The 23,403-nt window shown below is 41.5% G+C and overlaps 1 protein-coding gene across 7 annotated transcripts in view; it reads right to left on the bottom strand.

Moving 5' to 3' along the window:
• ENTPD4 (ectonucleoside triphosphate diphosphohydrolase 4) overlaps window positions 1-23,403 on the bottom strand; it is a 43,909-nt gene that overhangs the window by 14,364 nt on the left and 6,142 nt on the right. For 5 of the 7 annotated variants that reach the window (XM_045055386.1, XM_023252483.2, XM_023252477.2 and 2 more), the window contains 9 exons: window positions 21,281-21,379; window positions 19,368-19,565; window positions 18,652-18,857; window positions 15,950-16,100; window positions 14,842-14,945; window positions 6,441-6,500; window positions 6,009-6,163; window positions 4,178-4,344; window positions 681-1,005 (listed from right to left, as the gene is read on the bottom strand). In XM_045055386.1, the coding sequence (XP_044911321.1) occupies window positions 681-1,005; window positions 4,178-4,344; window positions 6,009-6,163; window positions 6,441-6,500; window positions 14,842-14,945; window positions 15,950-16,100; window positions 18,652-18,857; window positions 19,368-19,565; window positions 21,281-21,288 (1,374 nt within the window). In that variant the 5' untranslated portion in view covers window positions 21,289-21,379. The remainder of the gene's footprint in view (window positions 1-680; window positions 1,006-4,177; window positions 4,345-6,008; window positions 6,164-6,440; window positions 6,501-14,841; window positions 14,946-15,949; window positions 16,101-18,651; window positions 18,858-19,367; window positions 19,566-21,280; window positions 21,380-23,403) is intronic. The other 2 variants (XM_023252479.2, XM_023252481.2) reach the window with 1 other exon arrangement.

Here is a 23,403-nt window from a genome sequence, read left to right as displayed (position 1 = left end):
GTCTGGAACTCCTGAGTTCTGAGAGGTGACCAGAAGGTCAGGGATGCCATTAACTGAGACAACATCGCAGGATGAAGGGCACGGGGAGAAAATGGTGGGTTTGCTTTGGGTCACGAAATCTAAGAGGCACCGGGCATGGAGGCTGGAGCCTCTTCTTGGTGGGCAGTAGTTGCGAACCATGAGCATGGAAGAGACCAGCTAAGAGCCTGAGGGTCCACACCCTTCCAAGGGTGGAAGTCCAGGATCACCAAGGTTTAGGGGGTACGAAGGTAGGGAACCCCGGAAAGAGCCTAGGAAAGCATCAGAAAGGCAACGGCCAACAAGAGAACAGGGGTCCCGGCAGCTAAGCGACAGGAAGGCTGCAGGAGTATGGCCTGATACCAGTGGCATTACTACAGAGTAATATGCAAGTCTGTCACCCGGAAGCCACTGGCCATCAGAGCAGTGCCCGGAGCGGTGGGCAGCAGGTGGCTCCCCGCAGATCTGTGACTCCTGTCGGGACTACCTCTTTCGCTCAGCTAAGGAACAGGATCCCCAACAGGTTGCACTACAGCCTTCCATCCTCCACCTTCCCCTGCTCTTGGGCTGGGCCTCCAAACGTGAAGGGGGGGACACAGGCTGCCAGTGTCTACACCATCTCTCAAAAGCATGCAGGAGAAGAGGGTTTCTTTGAAGGTTACCTTTGCGGCTTTAGTAAAAGTAGCAGCGTTGTAGTCCCCCCCCATTCGTAACACATCCTCAGTGCAGTAGTAGAACTCCGAAAAGCCATAGAATTCGCTGTTCTGGAAGTGAATGGGGGGCTGGTAGACCCCGTTGAGGGAGGTCTGCGTCTCGTTTGTTTTATTCATGAAAGGCTGGATGGTCTCTCGGCACAGGTCAAAGTCTCCTGTTCCCCGGAGGTACATGGTCTGCCCATTTTGCTGGATTTCATCCTTAATGTCCAGGGGTAAGCAAGGGTCCAGGTATGGGGTGTCAGGAGCCAGACCAGTCTGCTGACCCAGGAGCCTACGGGACAAAGAGAAACTTGATTTGAGACTGGCAGAAAACCGTGTTTTCAAGCAGCGGCTGCAAGCCAGCGTTTCTCAAGACATGCTGTGTGGAACGTGAGCCCTGCAGGGTGTCCTGGGGGAACACGAAAAGGTTCCGGGATAACGAGGTCAGGGAAACAGGTTCTCGAGCTCCCTCTTGGAGGAGGTTGGTTCACCACCCATCCACACGTGCATACAGCAGATACCTACGCAGACGCTGTAACAGGGTCCAGTGAAACAGCTACCTGGTCAGATTACCAGAGCTTTCTGTACCCTGGCACACGGCCTGCACTCTTGGCCCGTGTGCCTGCGGTTCCGGAGCTCCTCTCGGTCTAAAGTTCACTGCAGCTGAATGCCCACCAACTGTGTCGCTTCCAACCCTGTTCTGCCACTAGAGCTTGCCGGTGTAATCATACAGAGATGAAAAGTGACTATAGACAGAAGTAACTGGCCCCATGCAAGCCACATTAGATGCCTTAGAAAAACACAATAAAGGCAAGTTGCTCGAAAACTGATGTCAAGTTCAGTATTAGCATGGTTTAAAAACATTGGGAAATGTGGGAACTTTAAAAATCAAATTCCTTTACAAATGTCTGTTAAGCCCCTGGTATCTTTAAAAAAGCCAAAATGACACTGAGATGAGGTGTGGTGCATGCCAGAGAGATGACGGGTGTAGCCTAAGAAAAGACCTTAGTCCAGAGCAAAAGACTGGCAAACGAACACATAAATTAAAATAAGATGCTTGTGGTTTGATTCGATTTTTGATCCTCTGTTTTAACTGATTTTTTTTTAAGTTTATTCATTTTTGAGAGAGAGAGAGAGAGAGAGAGAGCGTGCGCGCACGCTCAGGGGAGGGCCAGAGAGAGAGGGAGACACAGAATCCAAAGCAGGCTCCAGGCTGTCAGCACCACAGCCCGATGAGGAGCTTAAACTCACTAACTGCGAGACCATGACCTGAGCCAAAGTCCGACGCTTGACTGACTGAGCCACCCAGGAGCCCAGGTTTTAACTGATTTTTAAAAATCAACTGTTGATCCCAATTGCTGTAGATAAGAGAGTGTCCACTGTACTACAGGCTCTGAGAATTCCCATGGAAAAGAAATCTTAACTGTCTACTGGAATGCGCTATGCTCACGACTTCCCGGTGAAATTTCCCTGCATCTGTCATCCCATTATGTGTACTCACTGCTCGTCACCATTAAGCAAGCGAGGAGCAGAAAACAGCTTACAACAACTGGATCTGTTAGTGTTTGATGCTGTGATGCCACATGGGCCAAAAAGGCTGTTTACGTCTTCGGAGACTGCCACTCAACTGACAGGTTGGTTATTCCTAAACTCAGGGCAACTCAAGATGGACTTGAATGTAGTAAGTTAAGGTCTTCGCCATTAAATAAAAATGTTTAGTTTTAAAACTCAATTGCTACTAATAGCAGAGAAATAGCGATGCGTTTCAAGGCTCAATTCATATGTAAAAAGTGATGACTAACATTTATAATTATTATCAAAGTCCAAGACTAGTCAAATTACTGTGTTTAGTTGCCCTATATCTAAATTAAGAAGTACCACTGAATTGTCCATTATACAAGTTTCTTATTAAAATCAATTAGTAAAAATTAACATTGCAGAAGGTGTTTCTCCAAAGTTCTAATTCATACGGTGCCTGGGTGGCCTCAGTGAAGCGGCCAACTCTTGATTTCCGCTCAGGTCATGATCTCATGGTTCGTGAGTTCAAGCCCTGCATTCAGGCTCTGTGTTCGCTGCACAGAGCCTGCTTCGGATCCTCTATCTCCCGCTTTCTGGCCTTCGCTGGTCATGCTCTCTCTCTCAAAAATAAACGAACATTAAAAAAAATTCCAAAGTTCTAATTCAAACATCACTTATAAAATATTTCTATTTTAGGACTATTTATTATAGAAAATAATTATGCCACAATGTACCGTATAATATACCACGCTTAAAAAGAAATTATGTGACTACCTATCTCTCTCTCTTTTTTTTAAAGTTTATTTATTTTTGAGACAGAGACAGTGTGAGTCGGGGAAGGGGCAGAGAGAGAGGGGGAGAGAGAAACCCAAGCAGGCTCTGGGTCATCACAGGGCCCGATGTGGGGCTGGAGCCCACAAAGCCGTGAGATCATGACCTGAGCTGAAACAAAGAGTCAGGCACTTAACTGACTGACCCACCAGGTGCCCTGGGACTACCCATCTCTTAACTAACACCACTCAATTAATGTCTGGAGCAGAAGAAGAAGTTTTTATTGTTCTTCCTATTCACACATGTGAATTTCTGGAAAGTGTGGTACTGAATGGCTCTGACTTGGTCATTCTTCAAGTTCAGGCCTCCCCAGGCTTATTAAGATTAAACTGACCAAGAACTATACACTACCATTTATCTGTATGAACTAGGATTTTTTTCCCCTCAAAATTGCTCATGAAAACAAAGAAAACAAAACAGTAATTAATAGGATATTTTATATAACCCCAAATTTCAGATATTTTTATTCATCCACACAGCTTTGCTCTTCTTATGAACTGATTTCAAATAAATAACTGCTATATACTTAAACTGATAAAATGAATTTAAACTGATAAAGCATTGCTTTTGTTTTATATTTCTTCGATACCAGAATTCTTCATAAACTCATTTTTAAAAGTGTCCCTGCTAAAAATGTTTAAAACCACTAACTTAGACTTCTGGATCATTTCTTTCTCTTGAATACCTTCCTGTCCTATGGTTTTATCCACTAAATAACTGCACAGGCTGGTTTTCCAGAACACCACCAGAACAACACATAATTCCCGTCCATCATCAATGACAATTTTATCGTCACATACCGCTGGCCCCCAGGACATCTGCAGTAGCCCAGGTACTGAGTTTCCCAGGGACTCTGCAATGTGAAATACACTACCCAGGGCTCAAAACTCCTACTATGTTAATAGTGAAATTTCTAATCCAGGGGGGTGTGGATTCGGGACTGAAGGCAGGACCCCGGTGCCCCTTCAATTATTTCTCAGCTAGCAGGGGAGTCAAAAGCTGACGGCGTGGACACACTTCTGCTGCTTGAGGTCTCCCTGCTTTGCCTGGAGAGGTGCTCTACAAGCAGAGACCGAGATCTGAAAGTGAACGCTGAGAAGCAGAAGGTGCTTTACCTGTTCTTTTGAACTGTGTTGGCAAATATCCGGTCTTCGTATCTCTGTCGAGCAGCATTGCCACCAAACCCAAGAAATGTGGCCACGTAGACCCGGTACACATGCTCAGTTTGGTGAACATCACATCCCAAGTTAAATTCAGCCAACAAGTTCTTAGCGACTTCTTCCTGCAGATGCAAGGATAAAAAACTTTAATATTTTAGGCAATACCATAACAATTACCTCCTGTGAAAAAGATCTATAAAGATTGTCATCTAAAAGCAGCAAAAGCTTCTGCTTCTGCGTTTCCCAAGGACCCTTCTAAGCATCCCTCTGAATTCAATATGACAATTCTGACTTAGGAAATTCCAGATGTGCTGCACATCTGTGATACCATTACTTTCTGTAAAGGGATGTGAGCGATGTAGTTCACATCCCCCAATCTAGAAAACCTACTTATGGAAGCCTATGCTTTAGGAATAATTCTAACCGTTGAAATGTCGCTAGACACAATTATGACCCCAGTGATTCTGTGAGAGAAAAAAACTGGGTGTCATCTAAATCTACAACCTCAAAGGGGTTTCATCAATTATGGTAATATTTTATGGAGGAACATGCATACACCCTATTCAATAAGCGATGCAAAATTGTATAAACAGTAATTATACAACAACCGTATTTTAAAAAACTATAAAGAGGAAAAAAATGAAAAGAAATACAAAATGGTAACAATGGGTTGTTTTGGGTGATGCATACACAGGAAACTTTTAGCCCTGAGTTTTCAGTATTTTTTCCAAACCTGCTATGTTATTTGTTTTTGTTTTGTTTTTGCTTTATCTTGAGGAGGAAAACATGACTTTTAACAGAGTGCAATAGTTTCTAGAGGCATGCCTGGATGAGAAGTAGGAAACACAAATTGTAATACTTGAATTTACAAAGCATTTTTCTTAAGAGCTTAATAAATATACCAGTAACATTTAGTGAGTGAACACTGGGTGCCTGGCAGTACGTTAGATATACTATCTGCACTGAGCATTTCAGCTTTATAATAAGCCCACGTGAGAGGTACTTGCATTCACATTTACAGATGAAGAACCAAGTTCAAAGAACTTAAGTGACGTGCATCAGGTCACACAACTAGTGAGGCCAGCCTGACGAGGGAGCCTAGACTTGTCCAGCTGCAGCCTTTTTAAACCACTACACTATAGGACGGGAAAGTGCAGGAAACCAGGCTTTGGTGGAAATTTATAGCTGGGTGGAAACAGAATCGCAAAGACATGTAGCAATTCAGGAACACATGTAGAAACCTTTCTGGTGCTCACTATACAAGGCCGCCCAGCCACCTGGGGAACTACAGGCAGTGACTGAGAGCCACGAAGGGCATGGAGAGAAACAGAGGAACCCTGTTCAGAAATGTGCAAGCAGTGCATTAAAACCTCAGTCCTTTCCAGAAAAGTCAAAAGCTGTCTGAGCCTTAAAAAAAAAAAAAAGAAAAGCAGCACGTTCCCCAACTATAACTTAAGAAATATGATGCCATTACATTAAGTTTTACAATATCTGTTGAGAAAAGAAGTGATTGAAGAGAAAATACAAACAAAAATTCAAGCATGTAACTGACATTTATACCAAACAAAAACTGTGAAGTTCAGAAAACAAACCAGCCGACTTCAATGAACAAACACAAACGGAGGTTTGCTTGGCTTCCTCCTGACTCCTTTCTCCTGGGTCGGGAAGGTGGGACCTCAGCAAGCATAGTAAGGGTGTGTTCAGACTCAGGAAACAAAACAAAAATGGATGGAGACATGTTAAAGGAAAACCAAAGCAAACAGAAGAAAATTTGACAGATAATAACCTGCTGTGAGGAGGCAAAGCTTACAGTTTTGGGAACTTCGTACGCTATCTGGGTCGACACGCCTCCCATGTCGAGAATACCGGCTGTCCTTTTACGGAGAATGGCTTCCCTGCTTTCACTGCCAGGAATGTTAACCTCCACAACTGCCTCCTCATCTGCAAAGAACAAAAACAGCCATCGGAACAGAACAAATCCAGAGCACTGAGACCCCGTGAAGAGTCCCCTTGTTTTCATGGTACTTTCAAGCCTAACTAGGCAAATGCAATCCACTCCTCCCACCTGAAGTCAAGGTAATGGTGTGAAACGTTAGCCCCCTCTCTGCTCCTACACACTCAGTTGTGTCACAAGCCTTCGCTCCTTTTCTATCCTTTGGATTAGATGGAACAGCCATCATTTCCAGTCAGACACATTAGTTGGAAACATGATACTTACCATCTTCAATATGCTCGAATCGTCCAAGGACAAAATTAATGCCAATCCAAGCATACACACCTACAGACATTTCACAGGGTGAAGAGAAGAAGAATAAAGTTTTAAGATACTTGGTACAACTCTTATCGATGCAGTCCGTGCAAACAACTCATTTACTTTACTCCCTGACAACCTGGGAAAACATCATCTGAAATAATGCATGCCTGTTGATGTATTTTATGTTTTCCTGGTGTTTTTCTGATACCTCTCAACTTTAAAATTTACAGTTTCATATTAATTACACAGGTAAAGATGTAATTCCCTCAGTGCTAGTTTTCTTTTGAAACTGTTTTGAAATAACGGAGTTTTCACTTTATCAAGTTAAACCTATCAATCGCAAGGTTCTAAAAACAAAGTAACTTTGACTCTTCCTGTTCCTTTGTCTCTCATTTCCACTCAGTTGCCGCACCTGATTTCTCTTTCTACAACATTCCCTATCCAGTCTTTACCCATTTTCATTTCCACCTGGATTTAAGGCGTCACAGAGACCTAGTCATTCCGCCTGCCCTCCTCCTCCACTCCAACCAACTCTATTCTCTGCTACTGGTCTGACCCCCAGAACAAAGGCCGAACTCCACTGCCCCATGGCCTGACAATCCGAGACCCGTCCAGCTTTTTGTTTTTACTGACGAGAAATGACAGTAACACTGTGTAAGTCTGAGGTGTACAGTGTGTTACTTTGATACATTTATACGCTGTCCTATGACTGCCCTTGTAATGATACTTTCACATTAGTTATAGTACAGCATTACTGTCTATACTCCTTATACTGTACCTTAGAACTCTATGGCTTATTTATTACTTGTTATAATAAGTTTGCATCCTTAAATACCATCAATCTTATCCCTCCCCTTGCCCTGGTAACCACCATTTTACTGTTTTTTTATGGGCTTTTTTAAAAGGCCTTAAAAAAAAGTTTATTTATTTTGAGAGAGAGGGAGAGAGGGGGGGGGGGAGGGGCAGAGAGAGAGGGAGAGAATTGTCAGCAGGCTCCACACTGTCAGCACAGAGCCCAACGCAGGGCTTGAACCCATGAACTGTGAGATCATGACCTGAGCTGAAACCAAGAGGTGGACGCTTAACTGACTGAGCCACCCAGGCGCCCCAGGTTTGACTTTTTCAGATTCCACGAGCAAGTGATATCAACAACTACTATCTTTCTCTGTCTGACTTATCTCACTTAGCATACTGTGCCCAAGCTCCATCCATCCTGTCACAAATGGCGGGATTTCCTCTTTTCTTACGGCTGAATAATATTCCATTATGTATATGTACTACATCTTTTTTAACCATTCATCTGTTGATGGGCATTTGGGTTGTTTCTGTATCTTGGCTCCTTTAATTAATGCTGCAGTAAACATGGGAGTGCAGACATCCTGTTGAAATCCTGTTTTTGTTTCCTTTGGGTGTATACCTGGAAATGGATTGACTGGATTGTATCAACTAGTTCTAATTTTTTGAGGAACCTCCGTATGGTTTTCCATATTTCTTGGACCAATTTACATTCCTACCTACAAAGTATAAGGGTTACCTTTTCACCACATTCTTGCCAGCACCTGCAGACATCCTAACAGGTATGAGATGAAATTTCTTTGTGGTTTTGATTTGCATTTCCCTGATGATTAGGGATGCTGAGCATCTTTTCATGTGCCGTTTGGCCATTTTAATGTCCTCTCTGGAAAGTGTCTGTTTAGTTTTTTAATCAAAAAATTATCTTAATTTTTTGGTTATTAAGTTGTATGAGGTCTTTATATATGTTTGGGATATTAACCCCTTGTCCAGTATGTGCACATTTTTTTTCCCCATTCTGTAGGTTGTTTTTCATTTTGTTAATGTTTCTTTTACTGTGCAGAAGGTTCTGAGTTTGATATAGTCTCATTTGCTGGTTTTTGCTTTTGCTGTTTGTGCTTTTGGCATCATGTCCAAGAAATCACTGCCATGACCAATACTGATGAGCTTCTTGCCTACATTTTCCTCTAGGAGTTTATGGTATCAAGTCTTTGGGATTTTCTTTGATTCTTTTTGAATTCATCTTTGTGAGTGGTGTGAGACAGGGGTCCAATTTCATTGTTTGGCACGCGTTTCCCCAGTCTTCCCAGCACTGTTTGTTGAAGACACCATCCTTTCCACTACTGGGTGTTGGCTGTATATGCTGGGATTTAATTCTGGGCTCTCTATTCCGTTCCATTGGTCAACGTGTCTCTTTTTGTGCCAGTACGAAACTGTTTTCATTAACATTGCTTTGTACAATAGTTTGAAATTGGAAGCACGATACTTCCAGCTTTGTTCTTTTTTCTCAGGACTGCCCTCGCTATTAGGGGTCTTTTCTGATACGAAATTTTAGGATTGCTTCGTCTATTTCTGTGAAAAATGCTTTTAGCATTTTGATGGGAATTGCACTAAATCCATAGATTGCTTTGAGTAGTATGTCAATTATAACAAGATTAATTCTTGCGACCCATGAACATGGGTTGTCTTTCAATTTGCCTTCTTCCATTTCTTCCAGCTAAGTCTTGTAGTTTTCATTGTAAAGATCTTCCATTTCCTTGGCTAAATTTATTTCTATTTTATTGTTTTTGATGCCACTGTGAACAGGATAGTTTTCTTTCTTTTTCAGATGCTTCATCATTAGTGTAAAGGAATGCAATTCACTTCTGTATGTTGGTTTTGTATCTTGCCACTTTATTGTAATTGTTGATCAAGTCAATGACATTTCCTGACTCTTTAGGATTTTCTATATATAAGATCATATCATCGGCAGATAGTGACAATTTTAGTTTTTCCTGATCTGGATGCATTTTCTTTCATTGTCTTGCCTAATTGCTCTAGCTAAGACTTCCAGTACTCATTGAATAGGAGTGGTGAGAGTAGGCATCCTTGTGTTGGTCTCGATCTTAAAGGAAATGCTTTCAATTTCTCTCCACAGAGTCTAAGGTTAGCTGTCTGTCATATATGGCATTTGTTATGTTGAGCTGTATTTCTTCTACACCCAATCTGTTAAGGATTTTCATGAAAGGATGTTATATTTGTCAAGTATTTTTCTGTGATGTTTTGAGATGATGCCATGATTTTTATTTTTCATTTTATTGATGTGATATAATTTATTGATTTGCGCATGCTGAAGCATGCTTCCATCTCAGTGATAAATTCTATTTGGTTATGGCATATAATCCTTTTAATGTGTTTTTGAGTTCAGTTTGCTAGTATTCTGTTGAGAATTTTTACATCTATATTCATCAGGGATATTGGCCTACAGTCTTCTTGTGGCATTTTTATCTGGTTTTGGTATTAACATAATGCTGGCCTCACAGAATGAGTTTAGAAGTTTTCCTTCCTTCTTGATATTTTGGAAAAATTTGATGGGAATTGGTATTAATTCTTTAAATGTTATTCTCCAGTGAAGCCATCTGGTCTTGGAGTTTTCTGTGTTGGGGGTTTTTTGATTATGGATTCAATCTCTTTACTCGTTATTGGTCTACTTAGATTTTCTATTTCTTCCTGATTCAGTCTTGGCAGGTTGTATGTTTTAAAAATGCATCCCTTTCTTCTATGTTACATACTTTATTGGTATAGAATTGTTCATAGTACAATTGAGCCTTGAACAGTACATAGTACAGTTGAGCCTTGAACAATGTGTGTGTCAGGGGCACTGACCCCCCCCCCCATAGTAAAAAATCCTTGTTAACTTTTGATTCCCTAAAAACTTGACTACTAACAGCTTACTGTTGATCAGAAGCATACTGATAAGTGTTAAGAAGATCATAAGGAGAATATATGTATAGTATTGTACTGTATTTATGGAAAAAAGTCCACAAGTGGCCTTGTGCAGCTCAAACCCACGCTGTTCAACGGTCAGCTGCAGTCTCATGATCCTGTGGTGTCAGGTGTAATGTCTTCTCTTTCATTTTTAACTTGTCTTTTGTTTTTTTTTAGTCTAGCTAAAGGTTTGTTAACGTAGAACCAGCCCTTAGTTTCATTGATCCTTTCTACTGATTTTCTGTTTTCTATTTTATTTATTTCCACTCTGATCTTTATTATTTCCTTCCTTCTGCTAGCTGTGGGCCTCATTTGTTTTTTTTTAGTTCCTTGAAGTATAATGTTATATTGTTTGTTTGAGATCTAATTTCTTGATACATGCTTTTATTGCTACAAACTTTCAGAACTGCTTTTGCTATATCCCACAATATTTGCAATGTTCTATTTCCATTTGTTTTGAGATACTTTTTAATTTCCTTCTGAGATACTTCCTTTTGAGATACTTATAATTTCCTACTTTAATAATCTTCTTCTTTGATCCACTGGTTTAGAAGTGTGATGTTTAATTTCCACATATTTGTAGATTTCCTCACCATCCTCTAATTTCTAGTTTCATACCACTGTGGTCAAAAAGACAGTTGGCATGACTTCAATCTACTTAAACTTGCTAAGATTTTCTCTGCATCCTGCCATATGATATACCCTGGAGAATGTTCCATGTGCACTTAGAAAAATGTGTATTTTGCTGCTTTAGGATGGAATGTTCTGTACAGGCCTATTAAGTCCATTTGTGCTAATATGTGGTTCAATTCCAATGTTTCCTTGTTGATCCTGTCTGGATGATTCATCCATTGCAGATAGTAAGATTCTGCAGTCCCATCCATTATTGTTTTGTTCCCTATTTCTCTATTTGTTTAATATATCTTGATGCTTGGGTGTGGGGAGCATATACACTAATGTTGTATCTTCTTAATGTATTGGCCCATTTATCATTACAAAACGACCTTCTTTGTTTCTTGTTACCCTTTGGCCTTCAAGTCTATTTTGTCTGATATAAGTTTGGCTATGCCTGCCTTCTTTCGGTTTCCATTTGCTTGGAATATTGTCTTCTATCCTTTCACTTTGAGCCCATGTATGTCTTCAAAGCTAAAAGTCTCCTGTAGGTGGCATAAAGTTGGGTCTTGTTTCTTTTTTAATCCAGCCATTCTATGACTTTTGATTGGTGAGTTCAATCTGTTTACATTTAGGGTAGCTGTTGATATGTAAAGTTTTACTACTGCCATTTTATGTTTTGCCTTCTGTTCATTTTTTATTGAAAATATTTTTTTAAATGTTTATTTTTGAGAGAAAGAGACACAGACAAACATATAGCGTAAGTGGGGAGAGGCAGAGAGAGAGAAGATACAGAATCTGAAGCAGGCTCCAGGCTCTGAGTTGTCAGCACAGAGCCTGATGCAGGGCTCGAACTCACAAACCATGAGATCATGACCTGAGCTGAAGTGTGACGCTTAACTCACTGAGCCATTCAGGCACCCCTGGTTATTATTATTTTTTATTTATTTATTTTTTTTGAGAAAGAGAGAAAGAGAGCAAGCAGGAGAGGGGCAGAGGGAGAATGAGAGAGAATCTCAAGCAGTCCCCACACTGTCAGTGTGGAGCCTGATGCAGGGCTCAAACTCATGAACTGTGAGATCATGACCTGAGCCAAAATCAGAGTTGGACCCTTAACTGACTGAGACACCCAGGCACCCCTTGCCTTCTGGTTATTTTGTCTCTCCCTTTTTTTCCCCCTTCTGTTTATCTTTGTAAATTTGTGGTTTTCCATGGTTTCCATGATTTGCTCAGGCTCCCCCTTTATATTTTGTGTGTCTCTGCTTTGATGTTTGCTTTGTGGTTACCATGAGGTTTACATAAAGCATCCCACAGACAGAACAGTCTTTTTTCTGATAGCAACTTCTCTTTGTTCACCTAAAAGTTTCCATCCTTTACCCTTCCCCTTTTATAGCTTTGATGTCACAAATTTTTTTATGTTGTGATGTTGTCACCAAGCTGTAGTACTTATAGTCATTTTTAATGCTCTTCTCCCTTTAAGCTTTATACTTGTTTTAGGTACTATTCTAAAAAAGTCAGTTTTCTAATTCTATTTATCACCTTAATTAGGCTTCTGTGTGCTTTCATCTTTTCATTTCAGCTTGAGAAGCTCCTTTCAACATGTGTTAGAAGGTGGGTCTGGAGGGGGTGAACTCCTTTAGCTTCTGTTTGTCTGGGAAAGCCTTTATTTCGCCTTATATATGAAGGATAACTTTGCCAGATACAGTATTCTTGGCTGGCAATTTGTGTTTTTCAATACTTTAAAATGTCATTCCATGCTCTCCTGGGCTACAGAGTTTCTGCTGACAAATCTGCTGATAACCTAATGAGACTTCCTTTGTAGGCTGTCTTTTTCCCCCGGCTTCCTTCAAAATAATTTATCACTGACTCTTGACAGTTTTAATGTGATGTCTCAGAGCGGGTCTTTTTGCACTGCTAGAGAAGCTGGTCTATTAGCTTCTTAGACTTGCGTATCCAGTTCTTTCTCTGGGCTTGGGAAGTTCTCTAGGACACCTCTTTAAATACGCTCTCTGCTCCCTTCTCCCGCTCTTCTCCTTCTGGGATCCCCTTTAATTTTGTTGGTTCTCCTAATGGGGGTCTGATAGTTCTTATAGGGTTCTTGCTCCTCTTCTACAGGAAACAGTTCTATCTCCCTGTCCTCAAGTTGCTTATTCTCTCCTCCATCTGCTCTATTTCCAATGTTTTTTAGTGCCTTCCTCATCTCATGTGTTGAATTCTTCAGCTCCACATTCTGTTTGGTTCTTTAGAATTTTAATCTCTTTGGTAAAGTACCCCTCCGTTGATTAATTTTATTCCTGAGATCACTGTACTGCTTCAGTTTTCTTGTAGCTCACTGGATTTCTTTATAATTGCTATTTAGAATTCTTTACCAGTTAGATTTGAATATTCTGTGCCTTTGGGTTCAGTTACTAGAAAATGGCCACGTTCTCTTGTGATACTATATTAACGTGACTTTTCAACGTTTGATAAAAAATGTTCAAGTAGTGAACACCTTTCTTATTTGCATATGGCTTTTTTCACTTTGAGTCTAACAGTTCCACAGGTTGGTAATTAAAAAAAGGATGACTGCAGAGTTGGTGGAGGTGTGTGCTTAGTACTTGGGGCTTTGAATGTGCCCACAGCCTGCTAGCGGATCCTCAAAAGGTTGGGGGTGGGGTGTTCCAGAGATCCATGGGCAATCCTCTTGCCAGAATCCTGGGGCAGACAGCGGCAAACACATTCCTTCCGTTCTCTGAGCCTTCCTTTTCCTTTCCCTCCTCCCAGAAAGAGCAACGGGTCCTGCCGTGTGCTGTTAGGTAACCCCCCACTCACCGCCTTCACCCTCCACCTCCCCTGCTAGAAAATTCGTGTTGGTCCACTGCTGCCCCTGCCGCCACTTGCCTGGCCCCAGGGCTTCCTCTGAGGTTCAAGCCACCCACTTTCAGATGGATGGGTCTCTTGGGTGGCCTTTAGCTGCGTTTTCTGGGTTATGGATGTCTGAGTAGTTGTAAATCAAATGGGAGAGAAAAAAGGAACAACTCATGCTGCCATGATGATGGGGCTGCCAAGACCAGTCCCAACTTTTCGAATGACTACCCCTTTTCCAAAGGGCCGTAAGCCATTCAAACTAAAATACCTTTCTTTCCCCATCCACCATGCAGCTTTCCTAACCTGTGTTGACTCAAATCATTTCTTCAGCCTGGAATGTGCTTCCTCTCTCAGACCCCCACCCTTACCGTGCTCCGGCATGCTTTTAACCATCCGTTGGGGCACAATTCAGATGTCATTTCCCCCATGAGGTCCCTGGTTACAAAAAAAACACGCCTCCCTCTTTCAAACTCCCATTATACTTCTTCCCCACTCTCCTCAGGGCACCTAAGACTCTACCTCATATGGCGGCCAACTGTGTACCTCACTTGTCTGTAAATAGCTCAGTGGCAGTGTCTGAATTTCACCCAGTTGGTATTTTCTACAGTGCCTTTCACAGAGGAGGTATTTGCTGAAATGATAGACGATTTTGAAATAAATGCTTTTGGTCTCCATTTCTAGCAAGCTGTTCCCCAAATAATTTCATTGACTTGTCATTTCATTTTCAAGTGGAAGCATTTCTTTGAAAACACAACTAATATTTTCTTGGTATATCAAAGTCAAGAATAATATCCCTTTGTAGCAAGTAAATCAATAGAAGCCTCCAGTAACTCAGTAATTATCGTAACTCCATAAAACTGTATAACTTAGGCAAGGAACACAAACCTTTCCTATCAAAATGAGTCCAAAATATGTGTCCTAAATGCAGTGAACACAAACTAAATTATTCTTTTAATGGCTTACTGTTTGGATAATAAAGACTGTCATATAAGAAACTAATTTTGCCATTTAAAGATACTATTTCCAGGCTATGATTTCCCAAATTTTAAGACATTAAAAGTAATTTAATAAAGCGTACACTGGGAAACACGGGGAAGATTTAAAGGAACAACTTCCCAAATTTCAAGGTGAAGACCAAGATACGAACCTTCTTGTTTCCCTGAAATTACTTCTGCATGAGAGTCAGAAAACAGAAAGTCAAAGTGCACGGGGATGTCGGTCAGAAGGTCTTCCAAGATGGCTTTCTGCTGGCTGTAAGACAAGCCCCAAATTTACAGATCAAGATGCATCCTACATTTTTTGTTTAAAAAAAAAACAAACCAAACCAAACAAAAACTGTGGCTCTGGTACATCCTATAGGAAAACAGTAAATTTTAAAACCAAAGCAATTCACTAAAAAAACCCGTTTATTTTAGGAAGGAATTTCATGAGCTGTGTGGATTCTGTGATTCCTAGACATAAAAGTACAACCGCAACCCTTACACTTACAACATAGAAAATCTGGTTTTTTAATGACCACCTTATAGTTTACAGTTTATAGAAATACACAAGTACATTAAAAGACTTCTGGGGAGTTCCGGCTAAGGGAATAGTTCTGGTAATATTTCAAATGTGAAAAAGGGATTTTTAATGTTTTCCTTTTGGATAATAATGGTATGTGACGAGGGGTGCCTGGGTGGCTTGGTCGGTTAAGCGTCCGACTTCGGCTCAGGTCATGATCTCATGGTCCGTGAGTTCGAGCCCCGCGTCGGGCTCTGTGCTGACAGCTCAGAGCCTGGAGCCTGTTTCAGATTCTGTGTCTCCCTCTCTCTCTGCCCCTCCCCTGTTCATGCTCTGTCTCTCTCTGTCTCAAAAATAAATAAACGTGGGGCGCCTGGGTGGCGCAGTCGGTTAAGCGTCCGACTTCAGCCAGGTCATGATCTCGCGGTCTGTGAGTTCGAGCCCCGCGTCAGGCTCTGGGCTGATGGCTCAGAGCCTGGAGCCTGTTTCCGATTCTGTGTCTCTCTCTCTCTCTGCCCCTCCCCCGTTCATGCTCTGTCTCTCTCTGTCCCAAAAATAAATTAAAAAAAAAAAAACGTTGAAAAAAAAAATAAACGTTAAAAAAAAAAATTAAAAAAAAAATAATAATGGTATGTGATGATACCATGTGATGATAATGGTAGAAGAGGAGAAGGAAAAGAGACAGGAGGGGGGAAGGGGAGAAAAATAAACTACCACCACCACCCACCCGGCCCTGGCCTCACATGGAGGATCACCTTTCAGGAAGGATTCTCATTCCAGCTGTGCAGAGAATGTAGAGAGGCGTCTCTTTGTGTTTTGCCCGTGGTACATGCTCTGCAGCAAAGTTCAAGAGTGGAGAAATGTAATCACTGACTTTCTCCGGAGAGGTAGCAAATTCTGAAATGCCTACAGAAAAAGGACACTTCCATTACAAAGGAGATGGTTAACTAATAAGTTACATTTCTTCGATGTGGCTAATTTGAGAGAAATTCAAGCTACATACCACCCTCTCCTGGTTTTTTCCTATCTTTCTAGCAACAAACTCTCTTCCTTAAATGATGGTGGTATTAAATTTCAGTCCTACGCTTTCTTCTCAGTCTCCAAAAAACTGAGACCCAGCTGAGCAACTACTGTGTGTCAGACACTGGGATCACCTACACACAAGCTCATGCCTGCCCTCGAGAACATGTTCCTGCTTTGCTCGGGCAAGTACACTCACTCCCATGGCTGCCACACCATCTATATGTCTCGGATCTCCAAGTGTCACCAGTAGCCACCAGACCTCATTCCCCTTCTCCACATCAGTAGGTGGTAACTGTCTACTGGACACGCCTCAAACTCAACACATACACGTAAGACAAATCTGAACTCAACTCCTGCTTTGTAGTTACCTACCCCAGTGGCCACCATCACTGGCCATCCAGCGGCCCAAACTGGGATCCCGGATAAAATCCCTCTGCCTCCCCTAATATGCATTCTGGGTCTCACTGATTGCCTCTCCCTGGTTCCTCTCACATTATTTCATTTCTCCTCATCTCTTCTGGCAGCCTGACGCAACACATCCTACCCTCCAGTCTTGGTGATCCCTCGACCATGCCCTAGGCAAAGGGAGTCTTCCTGGCTTTGAATTTTAGAAGTCCCCAAATTTCTCATTTCACAGATTAGGAAACTGTGGATCCAGAAAGATGTAATGATTTGTAGGAGCAATCAGCAGAAAACAGACCAAAAGCCAGGTTTTTTTTTTTTTTTTTTTTTTTTTTTTTTTTACTCCACATACTCTTCCAACAGACACCAAGCCCTAAACTACCCAGAATCCACTAAGTAAGGAAATATCTAGAGCTTTGCTGAAATGCTATATATGAAAGGCCCTGCTTCAGCACTGAGAACTGCTATAAAAAGGTACTTGAATTTCTACTTCAAACATTTTCTGTAGTATGAGAGAGAACCATGTTAAACCTGATTTTAAGGAGATTCTGGTATACACCCTGGGATGATGTCCCAAAGGACACTCCAAGGCATGAAAGATTTTACCTTATTCCACGTGAGCAGTTTAATCACTGACAGAACTTGGTATGTGAAGCTGGATGAAATGCAATGTGCTTTATAGAGCTTTATATTTCAATCTTCTAGTGAATTTTTTTTTTTTTTTGATCAGTATCACTTTAACTCTGAAAATGTTTCTAGATTAGGGATGCATAAAAATTTAAGGGACGTGATAACAGAAAACTAAAAATTAAAAGTCATTCACTAAGACTTATAGAAAAAAATGATCTTTGTTCATGGAAATGTACTCTGATATCAAAATAATGCTTATACAAGAGACTCAGATTCAATTCCTTCTCTTTATCCTTGAGGTAGAGATTTTGCATTTTGTGAGCAATATGCTGGTGCCCAGCTGCCCAAACATCAAAGAACAATCAACTTGAAGATTGACTGAAGAAGGAAGTGGGGTCTAAATTATTCAACGAAGAAAGGGAAGGATTCAGAGGGCCAACAGTCTATGTTATTAGGAACTATGTGAGAGGACAGGTATTTTATCGTATTAATACTAAGCCCCCTTTTCATTTACATATTTGAAATAGGAGGTAATAAGCTATGATAATTTTTTTTAATCAGCATTCTCTAATATTTTACAAGATAAATTCCTTGGATTGTTTGGATTTTATATATCTTACTATGTAATACACTAGTAAGATGAAATAAAAGTGTTGAATCTCTATTAAGATCTGTGGTCCACTGTTTTAAATCAGTGATTATCAACTATCAAGACATAAAATGCCTATTTCAAGGCACTCCAATGGACACCCTCCATTCCTAAAACTTCTGACAGAACAGCACTGCCCATGGAAATGGTGTACATACATAAAAAGGTTGAGAACCACTGATTTAAATTCTTTAATGGAGACCGCAAATCCCAATTTTTGCGTAACACACTGACTTAGAAACTGTGGTATCATTAAAAAATTGGACATAATAACACCAGCTCATCAGTAATAAGTCACTCTAGTTAAATAATCCAGTTAGAAATATACTGGGGCGCTTTTTAAAAATGGGGGAAAAAAGAAATATACACCAATCTATTAGGGTACAGATATCCATGAGTTATCTGAAATTACTCTGTCATTAGGGATAGAGTCCAATGGTTACCAAATAGGAAAAACACATCCCTCCATAATTAATGTCAACTAGCGAACATCTCAGGACACACATGAGTAAGGCACCATGGTAAACGCTGCAGGAGACCAAAAGAAAGACATGGTTTGGGGTATTTTATTAAAGAGTTAAGTCACCTCGTGCAGGATGGGCAGAAAATGGAAGAAAGGGAAAGAGTCAGGTCCTGGGGTGAGTTCTGAATTAGAGCGACGACTCTGGGGAAAGGAAGGGAAGGACATGAAAAACCTCACGGAGAAGAAAGGACAGAAGCAGGTTACCAGTCAGATATCTATCTTTTACATACCGGGTTTTATTTTCATAACCACTGGCTTTCGGTTTTTATCCCTCATTTGGCGGATATCCAGCAGATCGTGAGGATTGCCGTTATGCCTCGGCCAGCAATAGACAAATATCCGAGACCCACTGCTACCACAGTCCACCACGACACCGTAGTTCACGTTGGGGTTATTGGTGTCTGTGGCCTCAATGTCAGTAACTCGTGCCAAGTACCTTGTTCACAAAAATGAACATTCTTAGTGAGGCAAAGATGATCATCTTAAACCTTAACCAAGCAAATGCAATACATAATGTCGAGGCAGCAGATTCTAAGCTGATCCACAATACCATTTTTACAACTGCCAAACGATTGAAGACTCAAAACAAAACAAGTGACAGCGATAAAGATTATCTGAATCAGATACACAGTCATTATTCCTTGTAAGAAGTTCAAACAAGCACTGAGAAGCAAAACTATTCCCAAGCCATGGACATTAACTGAAAAATCAGCTTAAAAGATATCACAGGAAAAGCTTATGTTTAAATCCTCGTATGATGTGGGTTTGGTAGTTAATGATTAAACCATTTCAAACAGTTTTATTTTTCACGCCATGCTGTATTCAGTACAGATTCTGTTTCCTACAGCCACATGCTTCTTAAATTCCAACCTAATCCCAAAAGTCTCGAAGCTGTAAAATGGACGTATGGCACCCCATCTGGAAAAGAAATGTTTTTTTCTCTTACCTTTGAAACTTCTTGTCTCTGGATAGCCGCCCATACTTATTTCGGATTATGACAACAGAAAAGTATAAAAGTGAAGCAGCAGCAGCCAGAACACTAATAACAATAATCTGGCGTAGATTGGTATTCAGAATTCGAGGACACCCCACTGGAGAGATGCTAAAATGCCAGGAAGCAGGAAAAAGACAGGAGATGCCGATCCTAAAATTCCAAAACACAGATTTTTAAGCAATCTGCTCCAAAGTGGCTTCTCCTCACCTAAACTGATGCCAAAGGAAGGAGGCCTCTGGCTTCAGCCACCTCTATTTCCTTGCTGGTAGTAAGCCAGTATACTGGTCTGTATGCCAGTATCTTCCATACTGCTACTTTGCTATGTAACTCATTATTATAAAACTACACGAATGAGAATTACGTCCTGATGGTGTTCATCCCCCTTGACATTATGTAGATTATTATTTCTATTCTGCTTTGTTCCAAAAAAAGAACTAGAAACAATTTACAAGAATATGTTCAACACGATAAACATACAAATGTATAACAAAGTCAGGTTTAAGAATGATGAAGCCAAAAAACAATCTAGTACAAAGAAATACATGTAATAAGACAGGCCTGCAAAGGTGGCTCAGCATCGTAGTGGCCAAAACCTTGCCCATTAAATTAGAAACATACAAATAGCTCAGGAGGAGTAAGCTTTTCTTAACACCGAATTCCAAGGCAAATTTCTCCCTGATGATTGCGTGAGAAAATGGCACAAAAATAGCATCTTTAACGACATGCTCATAACAAAGTAAATGAGTTTTGTATGTCCTGTGTTTTTAGAAATATTTCTGAGACATTTTTGCAAAACAAAACAAAACAAAAAACCCTACTTTTCTTCTTAGTTTATGTCAGGAATGAGAGATTATTATTGGACTTAAAATAAACTTGCTACCTCGGGGTGCCAGGGTGGCTCAGTTGGTTAAGCAGCCGACTTCAGCTCAGGTCATGATCTCACAGTTCGTGGGTTCGAGCCCCACATTGGGCTCTGTGCTGACAGCTCAGAGCCTGGAGCCTGCTTCAGATTCTGTGTCTCCCTCTCTCTTGGCGCCGCCCCCCCCCCCCCCCCTCCCCGGCCCAACTCCTGCTCTATCTTTTGCTCTCTCTCAAAATTAAATGAACATTAAAAAAATTTTTTAAAAACCTTGCAACCTTTAGAATAAATGTTACTGTTCTGTGGTTAATTTCTACACTCTTCCCTTTAAAGAGTGCTTCTTGGACTAAAATATCTCACAGAAGGGGGGATAGCCTGCTAATCCAATGGAGTTTTCCACTTACAGTTTCTAGTCTCCCTGTGAGTCCCTGGGCCACTCCATGGAGTTTGTTGTCCCTGCCCACACCTCAAGGCTTACAGTTACCCTGTGCTTAATGCACTCCTCACAGATTCCAACACGCATGCCCTTTACAGTAAGCTACATTAACCCCTAGAAAATCCACCTGGCAAGACCACTTTCTTCCTGTGACAAGCACCCCAACAAGGCCTGGAAGGACAAAGGTGTTAAAACACAAGTGTAGGGGCGCCTGGGTGGCGCAGTCGGTTAAGCGTCCGACTTCAGCCAGGTCACGATCTCGCGGTCCGTGAGTTCGAGCCCCGCGTCAGGCTCTGGGCTGATGGCTCGGAGCCTGGAGCCTGTTTCCGAGTCTGTGTCTCCCTCTCTCTCTGTCCCTCCCCCGTTCATGCTCTGTCTCTCTCTGTCCCAAAAATAAATAAAAACATTGAAGAAAAAAAAAAATTTAAAAAAACCCACAAGTGTAGCGTAACTTTGAACACTTTGCACTTGGAATTTAGATTTTTTTTTTTTTTTTTCCTCTCGAGATCTGTCTCTGTGGCACCAAAATCTCGGGTTTTAGAGTGTCAGTGATTAGACACCATCACTTACCTCCCCATGCTGATGGGTCAGAGACCGGGCAATGTTCTAGGAGTCAGTCCTCACACACCACTACAGAAACGATGGGGTCCTCCTGGAGTTAGAGCATTCCTGTTCCAGAAAGCGAGAAAAATCACAAAGATGGCACAATCCAAGAAGACATGAATGTTGTTTTACCAAGTACGGGTTTGAATTCAACCACACGCGATCTGGTAAGTGATCCTTGCACTGAAGCCGTTAGAAGAGCTCACTGAGAGCAATACACTTCTTAGTCAATTTCATGCTGTCAGAGATACAAGCCTAAATCAAAAGAGATGGTAATATGACCCATCTCCCCCACCCCAGCAGCCCCCAATTTGTTCTATTTAAGAGTCTCTTATGGTTTGCCTCCCTCTGTTTTTATCTTATTTTTCCTTCCTTTCTCCTATTTTCATCTGTTGAGTTTCTCAAATTCCACATATGAGTGAAATCATAAGAAATCTGTCTTTCTCTGACTGACAGAGAGATGAATCACTGGGTTCTACTCCTGAAGCCAAGACTACACTATATGTTAACTAACTTGAATTTAAATTTTATTATTATTTTTTTTAATTTTTTTTCTTCAACTTTTTAAATTTATTTTTGGGACAGACAGAGACAGAGCATGAACGGGGGAGGGGCAGAGAGAGAGGGAGACACAGAATCGGAAACAGGCTCCAGGCTCTGAGCCATCAGCCCAGAGCCTGATGCGGGGCTCGAACTCACGGACCGCGAGATCGTGACCTGGCTGACGTCGGACGCTTAACTGACTGCGCCACCCAGGCGCCCCTTGAATTTAAATTTTAAAAAAATCGAAAAAGAGATGGTAATAGTCTAGCACTAGTTCGTCGCTCTCTACCTAAAAGCCAATCAGTGACCCAAAATACCAGGTCACCAAACAGGTACTGAATTAAGGAAGATTAGGGGTGGGGGTTGGAGGTAGGCGATAGGCAAAATGATTAAACTGAACGGGAATCTGAAATACCCATTCACCTGATAAATGACCGTTAGATCCCTCTTATGCACAAAGTACCATGCAAGGTACTATGTTCCTTGTCTCTAGGCCTCTGAACGTGCTACTCCCTCTGCTTAGAAACCATCCGTGCAACTCACTTTCTCACTTTTTACTCCATGTCACCTTCTCAAGGAGGCCTTCCCTGGCCACCCAAACCATCATTGCAAGCTGTCCCCTCCACCCATCTCTTTCCTTTAACTTAGTTTTTCTCCTTAGCGTTTACTTATTTATTAGTTATACAGAACTTATTATGTGCTGGGCCCTGCTTATTTACAAATATCAAGTTACTCTTCTTAATGACCCACAGGTAGCCACTATTTGTATACCATTTTACAGCTGAGGCAGAGGGGCTAAGTAACTTGCCTAAGGTCACACTGCCAACAAAAGATGATCATATGCAAAACGGCTGAGGTTCCAGCAGGAGAACCCATGCTCTCATCCTCATCCCCCAACGTACTGTGTGAATGCATTTTTCTCGTGCTCAGGTGTCGAGCTCCACAGGGGGCCAGATTTCTGTCTGCTTGGTTGACTGCTGCGTTCCCAACATCACAGACCCTAGGAAAGTGTCTGGCAAAAAGTCAAATTTCTGAGTTCTGGAGGCCAAAGAGGTTGAGAATTGACACACTAGAGTGATCTTTCCAAAACAACCAGGAATCTTGACATCTTCCCACCTCCCGACTTTTCTCTCCCACTCAGGAAGAAGTCCTAACTCCTTAGGATGGTAAAGGAGGGCTCTCATGATCTAGCCCCGTGCTGTTCAACATAGTAGCCATTGCCATGTGTGGCTGAAGTAATTAGAATGAAACATTCAGCTTCTCAGTTGCACTGGCCACATTTCAAGTGCTCAACAGCCACACAGAGCTTCTGCATTAGACTGCACTGATCACTGATCTCGTCCCTGTCTTTCTAGTCTTATCCCGACAGGCTAGACAGATACATACCCTATGCTTTAGCCATGCTAAACACAAACAGCGGGTCACTGAAATGCCCATTCCTCTTTTTAGAATGCCTCTCTCAACAGGTTCATCTGTTGGTATTCCTAAATACTGCTTGCTACACAAGTCGGGCGTGAGTTCCCTGTGAAAGCTTCCCTAGTCCTCCT

This window comes from Felis catus, chromosome B1, assembly GCF_018350175.1.
Source record: "Felis catus isolate Fca126 chromosome B1, F.catus_Fca126_mat1.0, whole genome shotgun sequence".
NCBI classification, from domain to species: Eukaryota; Metazoa; Chordata; class Mammalia; order Carnivora; family Felidae; genus Felis; species Felis catus.
The sequence above is the reverse complement of the archived record's forward strand: the minus strand, read 5'-3'. Positions and strand labels throughout refer to the sequence as shown.